This window comes from Ustilaginoidea virens, chromosome 3 (genome assembly GCF_000687475.1).
Source record: "Ustilaginoidea virens chromosome 3, complete sequence".
Classification (NCBI taxonomy): Eukaryota; Fungi; Ascomycota; class Sordariomycetes; order Hypocreales; family Clavicipitaceae; genus Ustilaginoidea; species Ustilaginoidea virens.
The window spans coordinates 5,515,542-5,535,121 of NC_057318.1; the positions used below are offsets into that span (position 1 = coordinate 5,515,542).

Here is a 19,580-nt window from a genome sequence, read left to right on the forward strand (position 1 = left end):
CTTGCATGGCACAGTTGCCCCTGCTAGGCTAGGCGGCTGCATCCCCAGCCTTTGAATCGGAAATCTCGGGCGCCCAAGGCAGCGCAGAAAGGACAAAAAAAAAATAGGGGAGAGGGCCAAGAAGAAAAAAAACAAAAGAAACCCCCCCCCCCCAAAAATCTCAACCATCAAAGAGCCGGCTCCGCAGTCATGACCGATGACATTGACTCCATCGTCAAAGGGGCTCCCGTCGGGACGCCGCGCCTCAAACACCCTCCTGCCGGGCCGTCCCCGACCACCGCATCCGGCAAACAGGGCGATCCCCTCAGCCACGCGCCGAGCTCCCCGGCCATGGCGTATCTGAACCTCCTCATCCTCGAAGCGTCGCTGCGCGCGCAGTTCCTCGAGCTCCGCGCCCGCAAGCGCCACCACACCTTCTTCCTGGCCCTCCTGACGCTCTGGGTCGCCTTCTTCGGCTACAAGCTCTACTTTGCGCCCCGCGAGGACGGCCGAGGGGTCGGAGGCTCCATATACTGGGCGCTCGAGGGCGCCCAAAAGGTCTGCTTCATGGGCGGCATCATCACGGCCATCCTGGTCTGGGGCACCGGCATATGGGACCGCGGGATCCGCTGGCCGCGCCGGTGGTTCGCCGTCTCCAACAGGGGCCTGCGCGGCTTCAACTGCAAGCTGGTCGTGGTGCCGAGGCCGTGGTGGGCCGAGGCTCTCTCCACCCTCGGCTTCTTCCTGACCTACGGGCTGTTTTCGCACACGGCGAGCTCGTCCTACCGCCACGTGCAGCCCTGCCTGCTGCGCGAGGCGGAGAAGGAGCTGCAGCGCAACGGGCCTGGACAAGGGCACCCGGGCCACCACCCGACGCTGGTGCTGCCGCCGCACGACGACGAGGAGCGAGGCGGGCACGAGGAAGACCTGGCCCCCGGCGGCGACTACGTCAAGCTGCTGCTGCTGCCCAAGCCCTTCTCCCCGACGTTCCGGGAGAACTGGGAGGTCTACCGGACCGAGTACTGGGAGCGCGAGAACGAGCGCCGGGCGCTGCTGCGTCGCAAGGTCAAGGAGCTCGACCGGAAACTGGCCAAGGAGGCGTTTGGCTGGTCCTGGTGGCTGCCCTGGAGGCGCACCCCCCCGGAGCGCAAGCCTACGCCGCCAAGGACTCTGGGCCGACACCCGAGCGGCGACAAGGGCCGACGACAGCACAGCGGCAGCAACAGCAGCAGCGCGCGCCGTCCCTCTGTCAGCTCATTATCCCGGAGCCAGGCGCAGGCGCAGGCGCAGACGCAGACGCAGGCGCAGACCCCCACGCCCACGCCCACGCCCACGCCCGCCGCGTTGGACGTGGACGACGGGCAGATGACGCCCCGCCGGCCCGGCGACTCGCCCTCGGAGAAGCGCCGCAAGAAGCCCTCCCTGTCCAAGGCGAGGCGCCCTGGCACCGAGTCGCGGTCCGTCACGCCGGAAGCGCCGTCCCCGCTCTCCAAAGAAGCAGCGACCGCCACAGACGCTGGTCCGGCACAAGGCAGCAGCGAGAGAGCTCTGACGAGCCCGGGCCCGGGCCAACAGCCGGCCGCGTCGCACAGCCCGAGCCCGAAGAGGCCCTCGATGCATCAGACGTAGATAGTGCCCGATGTGGGAGAATATGATGAGCTCACAGCCCGCTTGCTCTTTTGACGCCGTGTGGTGACACGTATGAGGCCCGATCTTTTGCTACATTGACGAGGTGACTTTTTTTCTTTCCTTTTTTCTTTCCTTGTTCCTTTTTTTTCTCTCCTTCTTTCTTTCCTTGTTCCTTTTTTTCTTTCTTTCTTCTTTCTTTCTTCTTGCGAGGTGCCTTGGAGGAGCTATTGCGCTCTCTGGCACGGACGGAAGCCGCTTGGCCCCTGTTTGCACGGAACGCCTGCGGCTGGGATTCTCCCTCTCTGCCCGTCTCCGTCTCCCTCTCCCTCTCTCTCTTCCTCTCCCTCTCTCTCTTCCTCTCCCTCTCTCTCTTCCTCTCCCTCTCTCTCTCCCTCTTCCTCTCCCTCTTCTTCCCTTTTCCAATGCCTGCGTCTTCAAAGATGCCCACAAGAACAACCAGGTTCGGGTCCACGTCCGAAAGTGTCGTGCCGTGCCGTGCTGTGCCATGCCATGCCATGCCCAGCCTAGCTCCAGTCGGACACAAACTAGCGGTTGCACTACACTATTGCCGCCACACACAAACTGCAGCGTCATGGGGTCTTCATACCGCGATAGCTATTAGGTAAGATTACACCGTACGCAAGGCATTGACCTCCACGTACCCCGTACCCCGTACCCCGTATCCCGTGCTCCGTGCTCCGTGCTCCGTGCTCCGTATCCGTATCCGTAACCGCAGGTGGCTGACTAGCCACAGTGGGGAGGCGGGTCCGGCCCCCCAGGCTGTCTTGCTTCTTGATTGGCCACCCCCTGCTGCGCGTTCTCCACAGCGACGCTCTCCCGTACTAAGCTCGTCACCCACGACTCCAAGTCGACGTAATAATTTGGCATCAGCGTTCGCGAACCCCCCCCCCCTCTTCCCCTTCCGTCCTGCTGATGCATCGGCCGAACGGGGAACGAACTCATCGCCAAAACACCGAGCAGCAGGACGAAAAGACCAGCGGCACGGGAGAACCGGAATCACGCGGAAGACGCAAAGGACAAAGCCCCGCAAAGTCGTCAAGTCGCCAGCCGCCATGCCCCGGCGGCGGCAATGTCCCCCCCTAGGAAGTTCGGCCTCGGCCGCCGCCGCCCCCCTAGTTCTCGTCTGTTCTGCTCCTCTTCAAGCCATCAATCTTGGCGCCCTTATCCGTACCATGGTCCCGAGTCATCCGTTGTTCTGCCGCTCGGCTTGTTCGGACCTGCTTAAAGGGCACCACCCCTCGTCCAGGAGAGCGTTGAGCGGACCAGCCATGACGCGAATGCGAATGAATCGAGCGTGAAAGCGGACACGACGGTGGAACTGTAAAAAGACGCCATTGAAATGAATAAAAGCTTCCCCTTTCCCCACGTAGCGCCATCGTCTTTTTTTTTCCTTTTTGCAAAATGGTTTGGAAAAAGGAGGAATCAAAAAAAAATCAAATAAAATAGGGAAACCGTCCGCTCGTTCAAAGATTTCCGCAAGTCCGGTCGCTTCGCAAGCCACTCTCGTTTTCTGCTCCCCGATCACACCCCCCTTTTTTTTTTTTTTTTTTTTTGCTTTGCAAGCCCCTTCACTGTTGTTCCTCTGTCCCTCAATCCCCTTTGGCTTCGCACGTCCATTCGTTCCGTTGCCTTATTTCTCAATCCCTTTTTGCTTTGCGAGCCCCATTCGTTTCTGTTCCACACGCTCCCTTCAGCAGCAAGTCGGAAAACAATGCTGCGACGCCTCGTCACTCTTTCGCTCCTCCTCCCCTTGGGATGGGGTAGACCAAACGCTCCCGGCGTGACAGTCAACGCAGACGCTCGAGTCTCCGTTGCCGCGGTGTCCGACGGCTTCTCGCGCTGCCTCTTCTACGACGACTTCTCCCGCGCCAAAGGCAAGTTCCCAGACCCGTCCAAGTGGAAGTACGACCTGGGGACTTCCTACCCCGGCGGCCCCAAGCACTGGGGTACCTGGGAGATCGAGACGTACACCGACGACCCCCAAAACCTATACATCACCCACGACGACACGTTGAGAATCGTCCCCGTCCGCGGCCCCAACGACACCTGGACCTCGGCTCGCATCGAGACCACCCCGGAATGGGACACGGCCTGCGAGCCCGGCCATCGCCTCCGCGTCGAGGCCAAGATCAAGCTGGGCCACAACTCCAAGCAGCACAAGCTGGGCCTCTGGTACGCGTTTTGGGCGCTCGGCTCCGCCTTCCGTGGCCACTACTGGAGCTGGCCCTCCGTGGGCGAGATCGACATCTTGGAAAGCATCAACGGCGAGCCCCAGATCTGGCAGACTGCTCATTGCGGCTCCAACCCCGGCGGCCCGTGCAACGAATCCGACGGCCTGGGCAACGTGACCGCGACCGATGTCCGCGGCGTGTGGCACACCTATGCCTGGGAGATGAATCGCCAAGCTTCGCACCTCGGCTGGCAGCACGAGCACATGACCTGGTTCCTTGACGGCAGGCCTACCTGGAGCCTGTTTGGCAGGGACGTGGGTGACGAGGACGCGTGGGAAGCCATGTCCGCAGGGAGCAAGATGATCTTGCTGAACGTTGCCGTTGGTGGAGGTTTTCCAGATGGCGTCGCGGGCTTCAAGACGCCCACCAACGAGACGCGCGGCGGAAATGGAGCCGGCATGGAGGTTGACTATGTGGCCGTTTACTCGGACGTCTGAGTGACAAGTCCGGCAGTGGTGATGGATACGCTTAATAGACTCGACGCCTTTTCTTTTGAACTTGTTGAAAAAGTAGAAATGTGCATTCGGTGTTGATCGAGTAGTGAGGCCTGTCTGCCTTGTTCCGAGGCCAGCCGCAACTCCTCACGCCTTGTCGTCTTGTGTCGGTTGACTTGGATTGTCTCGCGCCTCAATCAACCTTTCGACGTATACGGGCTCCGGAAACGAGTCTTGTCTTCGGCCTGAGGCCTATACCCAACACCCGTAGCAAAGCCTCGCTCTTGGCGGTTCCGTCAATTTGAATGAAAATGAGAGCGTGGTCAACAAGAAGTATCCAAGTGTCTCACTCGAAACACCGGCCGTCCTTGAGATAACAGACATGGTCTTAGCCAAGGGTTGACGGAAGTTGGGCTCACAAACAACGTGCCATCGGTACAATATCCCGGAAAGAAGCCTTGCATGCATCACATACTTCATAAACAAAACGCTGTCTTGACTAGGTAACGCACCATAGCAGCTAATGGGAAACCGAAAGGCAAGGGATCCGGGAGAGTGCCATTACCCAATGTCATCAACAGAGAAGTGCCAGCCGTCTGACTCGCGTCAACGTGACGGGTGAGGATCCGCGCACCCAGGTTATGCTCTATCCCCAACGATAGGCTCAGATGGGTTATGGCCATCGCATGTTATAACCAGCACACTGGACAAGCCTGTGAAAACAAGTAGCGAGACCAATAGGGTGTGAATGGGATACTAGAAAAGAAAGATTTCCGCCTGTTATCGAATAGTGAAACCCTTTGGCAAGCGTCGCCAGCAGAGCCATCAGTCAGTTCCCAGCCAACCGAGGTACGAAAGCTGTCCTTCTGGAGGAGAAATCCCAAACCATGCGCTCTTCTCACGAGAACCACGTCGTAAGCCACTAAAGCAGTTGTCGTAGCAAGTGTCAGTAGCAAGTGTCAGCTGCAAAAGGTCTCGCTGTCGGGTAATAGCAGAAACCCACTTGCATTCAATTCAAAGGGAAAAGTCACTTCAAACAGCCAAGAGCGATATACTATGGAGCTTGGCCAAGCATACATGTAGCAAAGCCAATGTGAAAAATGGCAAGTACGCGCCAAGTGCCGTCTATACTGGTGGGTGTACTGCAGATCATTTCTGGGCAGAGAACCTGTCAGTCACCTTTGCGACGGGCATTGAACAAGGTGCCCCGTCGACTTACGCTTTTCCTGAATCTTGTTCTTTATGAATCGTTACAGTTGACGGGCGGCCTGTTCTTTTCTTGTCGAGAACATTAGACTATGAACAAGAATCACCTCCCGGTCCTTTGATTGGGGATGAATTGGATCCCGCTCCGGCAGGATGTGTAGCCGCCACGTTCTTCTGAATTGACTGGAGCATCTGCCTGGAAGCATAATTTGACGGCATGTTCACAGTAACCGTCGACTTTGCATGACGATACAGGTCGAAACACTCGGCAAGTACCTGTTCAGGTTTTTGGTCTACCAGAGCGATGCCGGAATCCAGGAATTCTTTGATACGGTCCTCGATTTCTTCGAAACCTGCCATGTCGCTTCGATAGCGGTCTGGGAGACCACTGTTGTGAAGCAGGGCAAGCAGCCCAGCGATGACGGTGTTGACAGCGCCCAGAACAGTAATGGGTCGGCCATCCTCCAAGGACATTGAACCGAGGGCAGTGAGGGCGGCTCCAATCAAGAGCTGAAGTATCATGAGCGTCGCTCGAAGAATGCTGGTTAGATGAAACAGGTAATAGAAGCGGTACTTGTGGGACACAACCTCGCGATAGAGGCCGGGGGGCATGCCGATGGGAGGCCAGAACTAGTGGCTGGGATGGCAGGGTTTGTGACCTTCGCCGTCCTTGACTCCGCCGAGCCCGTTTGCGATGACTGACCATTCGGCCGAGGAGAGAAATCTGTGCGGAGTAATTTTCCTACGGCCGTGTGAATCAGGTGCCGTTGGCGAATCCGCTGAAGGTGCTTCGGGAACGTTGCCATTCGCAGCGTGGCCCGAGTCTTTGCCATTCGCAGAGTGAGCGGGGTCTTTGTCATTCGCAGCATGGCCGGAGTCGGATGACAAGAGCTGAACCTGAGGGAGTATGGGCATCTCTTCAGGTAGGACTGCTCCTTTGGATCTCTTGGACATGCTGAAGTCAAAGTGACCCCGGGGGGGCTGGGGGGGTGGCTCAACGGATGAATGGAGACTAGAAGACTATAGGGTGCATTCGAATTTCGGTTATAGTGGAAGATGTTTTTCAAAAGGGACGATGGACAAGCTGATGGACGGAGGAAAGATGAGATGTTTTGAGAAACGGAACGGAACGTTGGCAGGGGAAAAGAAAGAGTCTGGTCGGTCACCGTCGAAATATGGAGGGGAGGTCTTTCCTCGGAAACGAAGCAGCTCGCGGGCACCTTCCCAAATAAATCTGTTTCATGTTGCACTAAAATGTGACGCCACATAAAGTGCCAGGCGACGCAATTGGGGCCGGGGCTTCCTGAATATACGTAGGTACATAGGTACATGTAACTCATCGCATTCTGCGACTCACCGCCCCGGGCGGCGCCTTTGCAGTGGCAGCATGTATTATGAGTTTGCTACTCTTTTTTTTTTTTTTTTTTTAAACTCCAAGCCGCTTCAGCCTTGGGCTTGCACTGCGCACTGCGCACTGCGTCAGACAGGCTTGACCTATGTTTGTGTGCGTGCGGCCTCTCCAGTCTTTGTTTGCAAGGGCTGCTGACAGATTTCCTCGGCTTCCCACAAGACTAGCAGTACGCAAAACGCTCGCCGCCGCACACTTTTACGGTGCTGTCCAGAATCTCACGGCAATCGGCGAAATGGCCGCCGACAAGCCTGCCGCGCCGCCAACCGTGGAGCGTGACGGAAAACTGTTCAGAAGCGTCCGCGAAGGAAAAGCTGCCATACTGGTCCCCCAAGACGCCGCGGCTGCCGAGAACACGTCGGAGGAGCAGCAGGTCTTCTACAACCCGATCCAGCAGTACAACCGCGACTTGTCGACTCTGGCGGTCAAGGTGTACGGAGAAACGCTGCTGGAGAAGAGAAGGCAGGCGTTCAAACTCAAGGACTCGAGGCAAGGGAAGAAAAGAAAGCGAGACCAAGTCGAACCAGACGAAGCTGAAACGGCCGTCGACCCGCAGCAGGCAGACGAGCAAGGAGCAGCAGCGACTGACGCGGCGGAGAACGGCGGTCACGCACACAAGCCGCCGTTTAAAATCCTCGACGCCCTCTCTGCGTCTGGTCTGCGGGCTCTGAGATATGCGCTCGAGATTCCCTTTGTGACTTCGGTCACTGCCAACGACCTGTCCCCGTCTGCCGCCGACTCGATCAGGCAGAACGCCGAGTACAACGAGGCGACGGACAAGCTCAAAGTCACCAATGACGACGCCCTAGCTCTCATGTATCGTTCGATTGCCGCCGACCTGTCCAAGAGAGATAAGCGCGGGAACCCTAGCAGGTCGCACAAGTTTGATGTCATCGACCTGGACCCGTACGGAACGGCCGCCCCCTTCTTCGACGCCGCCATCCAGGCCGTGCGGGATGATGGCGGCTTGCTCGTGGTCACCTGCACGGACAGCGCCGTGTGGGCAGGCCACAGCTACTGCGAAAAGACGTTTGCCCTGTACGGCGGCGTTCCCGTGAAAGGAATGCATTCTCACGAAGTCGCCTTGCGCCTGATTCTCAACTCGGTTGCGGCCTCTGGGGCCAGATACGGCCTGGCCATCGAACCCTTGCTGTCGCTGTCGATTGACTTTTACACCAAAGTCTTTGTCAAGGTGACGCGATCGCCCTCGGCCGTCAAGTTCCTCGGCGCCAAGACCATGCTGGTCTACAGCTGCGACGCGGGCTGCGGCTCCTGGGAGACGCAGCCGATCCTGAAGAGCAGGCCGTTCCCCAACAAAAAGGGCAACGGATCCTTCTACAAGCACACAATGGCGCAGGGGCCGAGCGCCGACCGCTTCTGTCAGCACTGCGGATTCAAGATGCACGTCAGCGGACCCATGTACGGCGGCCGCATCCACTCGCAAGACTTTATCCACCGCCTGCTGGACGAGATTCCCAAGGCGTCGACCGAGACATACGGGACGTTGCCCAGGTTGGAGGGCATGCTGAGAACCGCGCTCGAAGAGTATCTGCCGGGTCCGGAGCTCCCCACCGGTGTCGACCCCAGGGACGCCGAGGCGGCCGTCGTCGATCACACGCCCTTCTTCTTCATTCCCGGCAAGGTCGCCAGCGTCCTGTCCTGCTCCACCCCTACAGACGACATGTTTCGAGGAGCGCTCCTGCACCTGGGCTATCAAGCCGGACGAAGCCACTGCCGCCCCGGAAGCATCAAGACCGACGCTCCGTGGTCGACAATCTGGTGGATCCTGACGGAATGGATCAAGCAAAAGTCACCCGTCAAGGTTTCCAAGTTCAAGGAGTCGATGGCTGCTTGGAAGATCCTGCAACGTGCCGGGATCGTTGGACAGCAGCAAAAGACTTTGGACGGGGCGCAAGGTCACGATGCTCCGGAGCCCGGCACCAACGGCGCCAGCGAGATGGAAGCCGACGAGGCGCCGCCGCAGCGGGACAGAGTGGATGCAAGCCCAGCATCAGGAGAAAACGGCCTCGGGGACGGCCTTTTGCCGACCGAGGAGGAGCTGCGGAGGACGCTTGTTTTCGACGACGCCCTGGTTAAGCTTGGCCGCCAAAAGGGCACCCGGTACATGCGGTACCAAGTAAACCCGCACAAATATTGGGGACCAATGACGAGAGCCAAGGGCTAGCGACTCTCGCTCGGGCCAGCATTTTTCTTCTCCTTCCTTTTTTTTCTCCTCTTTTTTCTTCTTTTTTTTGAAAATTCCATTAAATTGCCGGGGCGTTTGGACATCACAATGGGGAGCTATGTCGCAAAGCTGATGCTGGATAGCTGGCAGGGATGATTAACGTGTGGAGTTTGACGTGCTCTGATGATGCTGTAGCCGAGGTTTACGCCAGCTAGATGGCGGATGGCGTTTTCGAGGACAATGTGGGGGAGAGGGAGTGGACGGGGGGAGCGCGATTGCTGCTTTCATCAACCCTCAAAAGAGATGATTTCGAGACAATTGTACTCCGTAGATGCGAGGCCACCTCCACCTCGCTCATGCTGCACCCCCGTTCTCTGAACACACAGGTCAGAAGACCCGTCTGAAAAGTCTCGTCGTCACAACGGGCCTCCTTCCGCCCTCGGCCTGTCCGTCCTGTCCGTCATCTCGTCCCAGCCGCCCGCTTCCCCCCCTCCCCCCCCCCTTGGGGATCGAGGACAATGGCTGCAGTCACCAGGGTCGAACGAGTGCAGCTCCACGACGAAACCCTTAGCTGGACATGCTCGAGCGAAGACAAGACCGACGCTGCGACGCTGGACCAAGTGCTGTTCGTTCTGGAATCACCCGACCCATCGCATGCTGCCCCCACCGCCGCATACGTCATTTGCTGCCTCAAGGAGGACCCGGAAGACTCGCTTCGACCGTACCAGCTCCTGCTCCTGTCTTGCGAAACGGTGCCCGAGAAGCTGCGCGGCGGGCGCCGCCTCGTGCGCCGCCTCCCCGACCACCTGCGGTGCACGCCGCGCCACCAAGTCGACGTGCTGGTGTCCACAAAGTCTGGCCGGGGGAGGGCTCCCGCGTTCTGGCAGCACGTCCTCGGCCCGCTGCTCCAAGTCGCCGGCGGCCGCGGCTCGGGCCGGTGGAACGTGGTGACGACGCAGGATGCGCACAGCGTGAGGAGGTACGCCGCGACGCTGGGCGGGTCGTCGTCGTCTCCGTCCCGGTGCACCGTCCTGCTGAGCGGCGACGGAGGCCTTGCGGATCTGCTCAACGGGCGCCCCCCCGTTCCCGGTCCCGCGGGCTCCGGGGCCGCCCCCCTGCCCCTTGTCGTTCTCTTGCCTCTCGGCACGGCAAACGCCCTCTTCCACTCGCTCCACCGGCCGGTTGGGCTCGACAGCCCCGCGACCACGCCGCTTGTTCTCGCTCTGCGGACCTTGTTCTTCGGCGTGGCCGCGGAGCTGCCCGTCTTCAGGGCATCTTTCAGCCCGGGCGCGCAAATCGCTTCGCACGCGCCCTCCCTGCCGCGCGCAGCCGCAGACGCAGACGCCGACGCCGACGCCGCGCCGGCTGCGAGCGGGCAGCACGCGGACGCAACGTGCCTCTACGGCGCCGTGGTAGCCAGCTACGCTTTGCACGCCAGCATCGTCTACGAGTCCGACACGCCCGAGCACCGCGTCCTCGGCAGCCAGCGTTTCGCCGTGGTGGCCCAGCGGCTCCTCCGCGAATCGCACCCTTACAAGGCATCCCTGCACGTGAGGGCGGCCTCGTCGCCCGTCCTCGAGCGCGACCCCCACCCCACGCACGGCTATGTGCTCGTGTCCATGGTGAGCAACTTGGAAAGGACCTTTACCATTTCGCCCCGCGCGAGACCGCTCGACGGGAACCTGCACCTTGTCCGTCTGGGACCCCTCGGCGAGCAGAGGATCATGGAGGTGATGATGAAGGCGTACGACGGGGGCAGCCACACGGACCTGCAGTGGGACGATGGGGAAAAGGTGCGCCATGACCAAGTGGACGAGGTCGAGGTTGTGACGGAGGAGGAAGACGCGAGGTGGCGGGTGTTTTGCGTCGACGGGACGATAGTGCATGTTCCAAAGGGGGGAAGCATGACTGTGAGAAAAGCCGATGAGAGGCTTTTCCGCGTGCTGGTCGATGAGGCTGTCGAGGTGTAGATGGTCCCTTCCCTTGGGACGGGACAGCTCCTCGACCTTGATAGTCTTGTCCCTCTTGTTTGCGGTAGGGACCATCATCATGCCTGCCAATGCCATCCATGCCAATTGCTTATACGCGCTCTGCTGTTATGCCGAAAATGGGACAAGAGCGACAGACGAGGTAACAACAACGTTTCTAGTCGACATTGACGCGGCGCGCTTTATTCCCCCAGCAGCTTGGCTACTCTCTTTTGCATCAGGCTCTCGAATTCCTCTACCCCCTCCCCAAGCCTGAGCATCTTGCCGCGCTTCAGCTGATACACACTTCTTCTCCTTGGCGCTTTCTGTGCTCCTTCCTTCTCCTCGCCGTCTTCATCGTCCTCCAAGTTCCCCTCCACAACGCCTCGCATGAACCATCGGTCGTTGGCTCACCAAGACTACTGCTCCCTCCCAATTGGTTCAGCGCAATTCGGAGCGCAGTCGCCGTCTCGCAGTCCAGGTGGGTTGTTACCTCGTCAAGCATGATGCAGTGGGGTCGCCGCCAGAATAGCCGGGCCAGCTCGCATCGTACGATTTGCCCTCCAGAGAGTTTCGAGACGGGAATATCCGAGGCGATGCGTCCTGGAAGGCCCAGCTCGCCCAAAAGACCGCGTATCTCACCTTCGCTCATAAGCCCATCGACTTCCCGAGTCAAGAGACCAAGGGCAGTAAGGCTCGGTTCCGTTTTGCCAACGGCCCTGATATGCTCGACCGCATGCTGGGAATAGTGGCCTATCTTGAGGCGGGGGTGGGTGGTGATGGACCCCGTTGTTGGGCGCAAATTTTGAACCAGCATCTCGATGAGGGTAGACTTACCGGCGCCGTTGAGCCCGAGGATACCGATGCGGTCACCCATACATACTGTCAGGTTGATTTCACCGACAGCCAGGGGTTGGCTTGGACGGTAGCGATAGGAGGCATCATCGAGAGACAGCAGCGATCCTGGAAATCGCAAGTCTGGGGGCTCTGGTAGAGTTATGACCACAGGACGCTCCTCCAGGGGAATAGAATCATATAGGAACTGCTATCTTGGCTTGTTTACTCTTATTATAGAAAATAAAGAATCATATATACACTATCTGACTACATTTCATCCTAGTACCCACTTTTTTTTTTTTTTCTCTTCAAATTCATTCTTCCTCTCTCTTCCTTCCTTTCTTTTTTCTTCCCCCTCCATCCTTCCTTTCTTCTTTTTCATACCAACAACCAAGACAGACATAATAGCTCAATATACCTCGCCTGCAGATACCACAGAATACAGCATAGAGAAAGAGTTAATCATCCCCACAGCCTTATTTAGCGCTTTCGACAAGCTATTTAAAAACCTTTATACATTAACCTATGGGAGGATCACTAATAGACTAGACGCTCAAACCCATCTGCCTAATATACTCACCGATAAAACCATCCGACTAGAAGACTAGGACGCTCTCATGCAAGTCTCGCCCGCGCAGCTATACTATAACTATGCATATAACGGATTCATCTCCGGTTTCCTATACTATACCAGCATATAAGACGGTAGCTCCTACGATCAGTATTTGCTCTACAGCCGCCCCTGCCTCAGAAAGGGTGAGTTAATCATACGCCAGGAGACATTAGCCGCCAAATACATTACACTCCTCGACATAATACGTAATAGAACCAGCCTTCAGAAGCTAATCGATAGTGCCTCCGCCCGCCCGCCCAGCGCCAACGAAATATTAATAATAACGATAACGCCAGCATTCCAATCTATAGTGGCTATCTTCCTCCGACACTTAGCGATGGCCGAAAGATGCCTACGAACGCTATATATCGAAGCGACAGAGTTCAAAAAGGCCATATACCAGAAGCATTTTTTGCATATCATGAACCCTTCCATACACCGTCCCTATAGAGCCCATTAGGACTTTGAAAGGGATATCGGCGAGTCTCTTTACTAGTAGCATTAGGAATACTTTAGCCGACCACACCCCATACAATCACTCCGCGATATCCCTCCCCCCCCCCGCCAGCATCGCTTCTTCCCGCCTTAGCAGCATTGCATCCCCCCCCCTCACCCACCAATAGCATGCTCTACGATATGATAAGGATTGGGAATTCATAAAAATAGGCACTAGCTCCTGTTCTAGCGCCTCTAATGACGGCGGGTCTAGCCGCCAATCTTCCTCTGCCTCTAAGCCAGAAACCTACGGCTCCAAAAATAACAGCGACGCAAAAGATGCCGCATACGATGACCGTGGCAGTAGCTATTTTAAAGATAGATGTCAAGGATTCGGGCTACGCCCGTCTCATGCTAAGGTCATTGGCTTCAGTAAGTGCGCGCGGCCAAAGGGGATATAGGTGTCAATTGTACTAAGTATGGTAACTTAGTACAATACGTACTCTTTTGTCTGGCCTAATGGTCAGACAGAAGGTTGGGCCAAAACCCAGACGATGTGCGCAGACACCCGCTTAGGGCCCAATTGGGCCACTTCGTTACAATAGATTCTACTTCGAAGACGATATCATATCATAGGAGTATGATTTTTACCATGAGTATTAATGACACGAATATACGCCGCTAGGCGCGCGGCAGTAAGAGGTGTTTTACTTTTTTTATTTTCATTAACCACTAATAGGAAACAGGAGGTGGCGTTTTGTATTATTTTTTTTCGTTTTTAGTTGATACCAGGTGGGGGGACTATATTGCTCGGCATACAACTCAGGTGCATTCGCAGGCATTTTGCTTTACGTTTTACCGAAGAACTATAGGGGGAAGATCAGCCCGGGGGCGAGGGGACGACAGCGACGGAACCACCAACTTGGCTTGCTTGGGCGGCGCCGATTGTGCAGCGGGCGGGAGGGGCTTCGACGACGGCGGCGTAGACGGCGCTCCGGAGGCAGAAGCCACTGGCTGCGACTCCGCTTGGGATTTCATGAACTTCAAAAACGCAACCGCCTGCTGCAACTCACTGGAAGAGGGCATCGCGGGAGTCTCCGACCAGGTTGGCGAGACCCCCTCGCTGCGAGGCGGTTCCCCCCCAGCAGCCGGCCTAGGAGTAGGCTCGTCATCGACTTCCAAAGGAACGACAACGGAACTGACAGAGCTTCCATCGCCTGCAGCAACGTCACCGGTAGTGGCAGGAGGCTGAGATTCCTCGACCGAAGAGAGGGGCTGGGGCCCCCCGCCATAGGCGCGCTCCAGAGCCAAAACCCCTCTCTCAACAAGACCAAGGAAATCGGCCGGAAGCGCGATTGGGACTGTAGGCACCGACATTCGCATCACGAGGGCGGAGTCGTCTTGGCCCTTTCGGGGAACCGAGGTGGCTGGCGCAATAGACCGGCACGCGGCCTGCTAGACCTCGTGGTACTCGTCTTCGTCCACCTACCAAGGTCAGCCATAAAGTTAAGAGACACCAGCAAGCCGCCACACTTACTTCCTGCCCGCAAGCGAAGGCCTTTTGCAATGCAAGCATACTCTCTACCGGTTCGCGGTTCGTGGCATTACGCAAAAGCTACAGCAGCGCAATCGAGGCGGAACTGCACACAAGGGAGTGAAGGAAAATTGTTGGAAATTTTCAATACGGAACAAAAAGGGAAGAGGAAAAGAAACAAAAAGAGCCTGACCAATGACCAATGACCAATGACCAATGACCACCAACGCAAGCCACCGCGCCTATCGAGGCGCTCCCACTATCCACACTTTCCCAGCCCTGCCGCCAGATAGGTCCTAGTCTTGCGCGACAGGACACCTCCTCGCAACGCACAGCAAATCCCCTTCGAATTCGAAGGGATACCACCGATCAAGGACGGTATATAGGTTTTCCTCCCGGCACTCGGGTTTCCTATATAGATTAGACATAGAGGTACTAGCACTAGGCTAGACGGGGACCCATCCCCCCCTAGACAGCTTAGCTAGAGTAATCCATATATATAGGGGGAACTATTTTGCTTGGCATGGCATTACGTTAGACGCAAACACACAGCATAGATAGATGCATACCTACATAGCTAACCACGAATTGAGAGTGCGTCACCATACATCGATTTCTTCTCGGGATGCGAGATGGAACCCTGCTAGGTCGCGATTAAGCTTGAACCGATGCCCCTTGGTGTTCACCTGCATGCCCGCCCTGTCATCGTACTTCTTTTGTCGGGATTTGGCCTGACGAATCTTGTTGGCATCGTCATTCGCTTTACCAGCCCTCATGTTTTGCGCAATCGTCTTTTCCATGTGGGATCGCTGCCTGTCCTGGGCTGCCTTCATCTTCCTGAGCCACGTTTTACGCTCAGTTTGGGAGGCTTCGTATGCCGGCAAAGGTGCCGTGGAAATAAGCGAGGTCCCTTTCCTTCAAGATGATGAGGTCAGTGCAGGCAGAGATAAAGTCGCGGTCGTGTGACACAATGATGACGGTGGGTGATTTGCCGCTCTCGGCAAGGCGCTGCAGATATCGTTGCAACCACACTACACCGAGAAAGTCGAGGAAGTTGGTCGGCTCGTCAAGAAGCAGAATATCGGAATCCTGTAGCAGAGCCGTGGCTAAAGCTGCTCTCATATGCCAGCCTCCGGACATGCTGGTTATGGGTTTGGACCAGCGCTCCTGGTTGAAAACCAAGAGCCGTTAGGATATTCTTTGCTTTGGCCTCAGTCTGGGCCAAGCGCGCAGGCTCGAGTTGAATCTGCAAGTCTGCCAGCACATCTGCAGCCTCCTGTGTTTCCGCCTGCAGAGTTTCAGGGGCAATGTCATCGCTTGGCTGGTTGATCCTAGAAGCGAAGCTAATTAGATACTTTGACGCCGTGCGAACCAAGGTAATCAAGTAATCCGCCTTGCGAGGAGGATGGCAACCAACATGGTGCTGGACTCGGCGACCACCTTTTCAAAGGCGGCCAGAGTCTTCCTGGCCTGCATTCCGCGAGCGCCACTCTTCAACGTGGCTTCCTTGTGAAGGTGGAAGAGTCGTTTCTGCAATCGGTCGTGTTTTAGCAACCGCAACGCCCTTACAGGACTGAACGGATCCAATGCGTCCACACCATCGGAAAGAACTGGTACAACTTATCAGCATGGCCAAAAGGGGGGGGGGGGAACAGTATTAGCTTTTGTGCTTCTATTTGCTAAGCTCATACCCTTGATTTCCTCCTCAACGGTGTCTCTGGCCGTGGCTCTGTCGATGACTTCTTGAAGAACATTGCGTTCCTGTTCACAGGCCATTGCGGCCTTGGCTTGGCCGTCATCTTCGATCAAGATGCTTTGTTGGAGGATAGCAATTCTGGCACCTTCAGGGATACCGGGAATAATTTTCTCAGCGATGGCTTTGAGCAGGGCTATAATACCACGATCACACTTGTCAGGCCACAACTAGAGTCGACCAAGAGGCGAGGCAAGAAGAGGAGATGACCGACTAGACTTTCCAGTTCCATTGCGGCCAACGAGTGCATATCGCTGGCCTTGTTTCAGGAGCAGCCTGGCATTGGTCAAAATCTCGACGCCCTCTGAGCGAGCTTTCGACTTGGAACTCGCGGCAGAGGAGCGGTTATCACGACCGGATGTGGCGACAATCTGCAAGCCGGCAATGTCAAGCTGGCGGCCCCAACTCCGAAACCGTCAGCATACGCACGCAGACGAGCGCATCCTGTCGTCTACAATTCAAGGACAGCCATACCTCCCGAAAGTTCCCAGAATCCGTGTGAAAGCGCGTCTGCTTGGCGGTGCACAGAATTGTAGGGGCGGACTGAGAGACCATCGACGTCATTGCCGCTGCGAATAATGGCAACGGAGTCACCTGAATTGTACGGAGTAGTTGAAGTGTTGTCCGAGTTTGGATACGTGGGCAACGAGGCAGAAGGAAACCAACAAGCGTCTAACAGGGCACAGACAATTGCAATTCTTATAGGGCCGGGTCACTAGTAAATTCCCAGCCATTTATTGATGGCTCTATTGATGGCTCGTTGGAACTTATGCTGGCAGCTGTCGGCCAATCTGCTCTACAGCGGTCTCCAGCGGCCTGCACCGGCCTGCAGCTGTCTGCAGCTGTCTGCAGCCCGCAACATTGCCTAGAAAAGAAACCCAGGAGGACGATGGAACCAGACGGCTTCTGACTCTACTCGACCAGCCGACGTACAAATTCTACCCCTAGCTGTCATTTCCGGCCAGTCAACATTTGCAGTCAAATCCGCAGTCAGATCCTGTCGAGCTTCTGATAAAGTCGCCGAGTGACTCACAGTTTGGCACCCTTCAGCAAGGTGGCTTGCCGAGGCTGCGACTGCAACCAACCAGGAAACGGTTCAGGGCTCTCTCCTACGCACAATCAAGCAACGGCAAGGCAACCATGAACGAAATCCAAACCCAAAACACATCAGAAAAGGGTTATCCGGGGTCGTGTTGGCGGGGCTAGGACGACGCGATTGTAGCCTCGCAAACGCCAGAGATATGATGGGATCCGGACGCTAGATTCCCCCGGATTCCCAATCGAGGTGCAAAGTCAGTTGGCTCAAAGCGGCGCAGAGGTCGGTCCTTCACGACAGGCCTTGTCTTCGACGCGGGCACCACTTGAGTGGAAGGCAGTGGAGACCGGCCTCCCTCGGAAACTGCGGCACGTAGAAGAAACAGCAAGGTTGCCGGCTCTCTAGAGACAGCGACAATACTATCATCTTACACCTTCGCGAGAGGTTCGAAAGGAAGGCGAGATACACTTTGCACGCCGTTGCGGAGTGGAATATAGAAACGTTGAATCTGCTCAGCGGTCCGCATGCGCATGAACTAGGCAACACGGTCCTCCGAAACGTCCCGCTCGACGTGTATAAACCTGCCTTTGCCAGCTCTCATGGCCCTGATATGCTTTTCCACACCCTGAGCAGTATCAACTGCCGCAGCATGCGCATTCTTATCCGATCTCATGGCATCAGCGCCCGGGCTCCATCCAACATGTAACCTCAGCAGCGTCACCTTGCCCCAGGAGCCAGACCAATCGACGAAATCATGGGCATCTTGCAGGCGGAGCGCCTCGAACCACGCAGCGCACCCAGTAAGGTCCAGGAACTCGAGGTTGTAGAAACTGTTGCTCAACATCCTCAACACAAGGAGCGCTTCGCTCCAATCGTGATCGAGGGAATGAGAGTAGATGTTGGTGCCGGCATACGGGATGCTGCGACATTGGGGGGAGGAAATGGTTGCGTATTTGGCCCGTGGGTTCAGACAGGGCTGAGGCCAGTATGCAAGACTGAGGTGTGTTATTGTGCGCAGTTTCCCTGATAGCGTCAGAAGCTGTTTCCACGAAACGTCGCGGGCGCTCCGCGGGTCCAATGTCAGAGACAGATGTGTCAGGTTGGGGAGCAGTAGACGCGGAGGGCTGGGACTGCTTTCATCTGTCTCCCAGGAGTCCTGAGGCTCTTCAACTGGCGGATCATCTCTCTTCGTCTCGCTGAAGAGGAGATCAAGCACCTCGCTGAGTCTTAGCGATCTGCCGATGGAAGCGGAGAGATCCAAGTTAGTGATTTCCGGATTGGACCTGGGTTCGCGAGCGGGTAAAATGCCATCGCGGTAGATGCCGTCGGGAGGTAACAAGATGGTTTTCAGATCTGCAAGCGACGCTCCGCCATCAGAAGCAACCCCTACATACCGGATAAGGGCCGACTTGAGATGATTGGGTACGAAATAGAGATGATGCTGGTTGTAAACCCGATGAAAATCCCAATCCACCGCCAGCCGCCTCAGGGCAATGTCGATCAAGCTCCCTGGCCCCGGGAGAGAAGTGCCCGGTAGAGTAATCTGGCTCAGGCTGGAATAGCTCACGCGAAGGGAGCGCGAAAGGGATTCAATGGGGCTGGAATCCTGGGCCGGTCTTGTCGAGACCCAGCTCCGTGGAGGCGCGGGGCCGGCAGGAAGCCTACGGCCATTGGAGTCAAATCTCTGCCTCACTGGCCGTCTGGGCTCAGGGGAAGTGGTTTCAGGAATCTGGAGAAGTTCTCTGATGGCGGGCGGCACACTGGGCGAAGTCACTGCCAGGAGCCGTGGATCCAAAGTGCGTCCAGCAGCGTGGCGGAGATTCGCGAGAAGTTCGTTTACAGTCTTGGGTGGTTTCCCTTATTTACAAGAAGACGCTATTTGTCAGCTCATTGAGCTTATGAACAAAGTTTGTGGACCTCTTTGCAGCTTTAATTGCGCCGAACGTCTAAAGCATCCAAGTCCTTTGTAGATGGCAAATTCCAAGCCGCATAAAAGGGGGAAAAGGGCAAAAGACTTACCGCCAGCAGCATTTGGAGTTGAGCTTGAGCTGGGCGAGGACAAGACGGGGCACGACTCGAAGGACCGAAGGTGGTTTCGCTTCTTAGGCATGCCCAAAGGAGCGTCTGCTCTACCTCCTATCACTAGCCTAGTGGGGGAAGCAGTGGAAGAGGCGATGAGAAGAACAAGGCTGGGCAGCTCCAGGGATGCGATTGCGGCGGACTCGCGGAGAGCGATGCGCGGGAAGATGCACGGCGAGTCGCAGGCCACGACTGGACGGACAGGCACAAGGCACGGCACGGCACGGCACTGC

General features: G+C 56.8%; 9 protein-coding genes across 9 annotated transcripts; 5 read left to right on the plus strand and 4 right to left on the minus strand.

Annotated features, from left to right (window-relative positions):
• Positions 1–189: 189 nt before the first annotated feature.
• Positions 190–1,608, plus strand: UV8b_04397 (uncharacterized protein; the record flags this gene model as incomplete). Its single annotated transcript, XM_043141895.1, has 1 exon — positions 190–1,608. One exon carries the CDS (start codon positions 190–192, stop codon positions 1,606–1,608), a length of 1,419 nt encoding a protein of 472 aa, XP_042997829.1.
• A 1,732-nt stretch (positions 1,609–3,340) lies between these two features.
• Positions 3,341–4,297, plus strand: UV8b_04398 (uncharacterized protein; the record flags this gene model as incomplete). Its single annotated transcript, XM_043141896.1, has 1 exon — positions 3,341–4,297. One exon carries the CDS (start codon positions 3,341–3,343, stop codon positions 4,295–4,297), a length of 957 nt encoding a protein of 318 aa, XP_042997830.1.
• An 895-nt stretch (positions 4,298–5,192) lies between these two features.
• UV8b_04399 (uncharacterized protein) lies at positions 5,193–6,112 on the minus strand (the record flags this gene model as incomplete). The annotated part of the gene is made up of 4 exons (XM_043141897.1): positions 5,193–5,216; positions 5,302–5,449; positions 5,514–5,532; positions 5,608–6,112. The coding sequence occupies 4 exons, from the start codon at positions 6,110–6,112 to the stop codon at positions 5,193–5,195; spliced, it is 696 nt and encodes a 231-aa protein (XP_042997831.1).
• Positions 6,113–7,143: 1,031 nt separating this feature from the next.
• Positions 7,144–9,093, plus strand: UV8b_04400 (uncharacterized protein; the record flags this gene model as incomplete). Its single annotated transcript, XM_043141898.1, has 1 exon — positions 7,144–9,093. One exon carries the CDS (start codon positions 7,144–7,146, stop codon positions 9,091–9,093), a length of 1,950 nt encoding a protein of 649 aa, XP_042997832.1.
• A 518-nt stretch (positions 9,094–9,611) lies between these two features.
• On the plus strand, positions 9,612–11,063 carry UV8b_04401 (uncharacterized protein; the record flags this gene model as incomplete). The annotated part of the gene is made up of 1 exon (XM_043141899.1): positions 9,612–11,063. The coding sequence occupies one exon, from the start codon at positions 9,612–9,614 to the stop codon at positions 11,061–11,063; it is 1,452 nt and encodes a 483-aa protein (XP_042997833.1).
• Positions 11,064–11,142: 79 nt separating this feature from the next.
• Positions 11,143–12,054, plus strand: UV8b_04402 (uncharacterized protein; the record flags this gene model as incomplete). Its single annotated transcript, XM_043141900.1, has 3 exons — positions 11,143–11,223; positions 11,303–11,541; positions 11,628–12,054. The coding sequence occupies 3 exons, from the start codon at positions 11,143–11,145 to the stop codon at positions 12,052–12,054; spliced, it is 747 nt and encodes a 248-aa protein (XP_042997834.1).
• A 1,746-nt stretch (positions 12,055–13,800) lies between these two features.
• UV8b_04403 (uncharacterized protein) lies at positions 13,801–14,322 on the minus strand (the record flags this gene model as incomplete). Its single annotated transcript, XM_043141901.1, has 1 exon — positions 13,801–14,322. The coding sequence occupies one exon, from the start codon at positions 14,320–14,322 to the stop codon at positions 13,801–13,803; it is 522 nt and encodes a 173-aa protein (XP_042997835.1).
• Positions 14,323–15,334: 1,012 nt separating this feature from the next.
• On the minus strand, positions 15,335–16,796 carry UV8b_04404 (uncharacterized protein; the record flags this gene model as incomplete). Its single annotated transcript, XM_043141902.1, has 6 exons — positions 15,335–15,646; positions 15,744–15,810; positions 15,897–16,089; positions 16,171–16,368; positions 16,447–16,624; positions 16,707–16,796. The coding sequence occupies 6 exons, from the start codon at positions 16,794–16,796 to the stop codon at positions 15,335–15,337; spliced, it is 1,038 nt and encodes a 345-aa protein (XP_042997836.1).
• Positions 16,797–17,803: 1,007 nt separating this feature from the next.
• UV8b_04405 (uncharacterized protein) lies at positions 17,804–19,378 on the minus strand (the record flags this gene model as incomplete). The annotated part of the gene is made up of 2 exons (XM_043141903.1): positions 17,804–19,125; positions 19,288–19,378. The coding sequence occupies 2 exons, from the start codon at positions 19,376–19,378 to the stop codon at positions 17,804–17,806; spliced, it is 1,413 nt and encodes a 470-aa protein (XP_042997837.1).
• Positions 19,379–19,580: the final 202 nt, after the last annotated feature.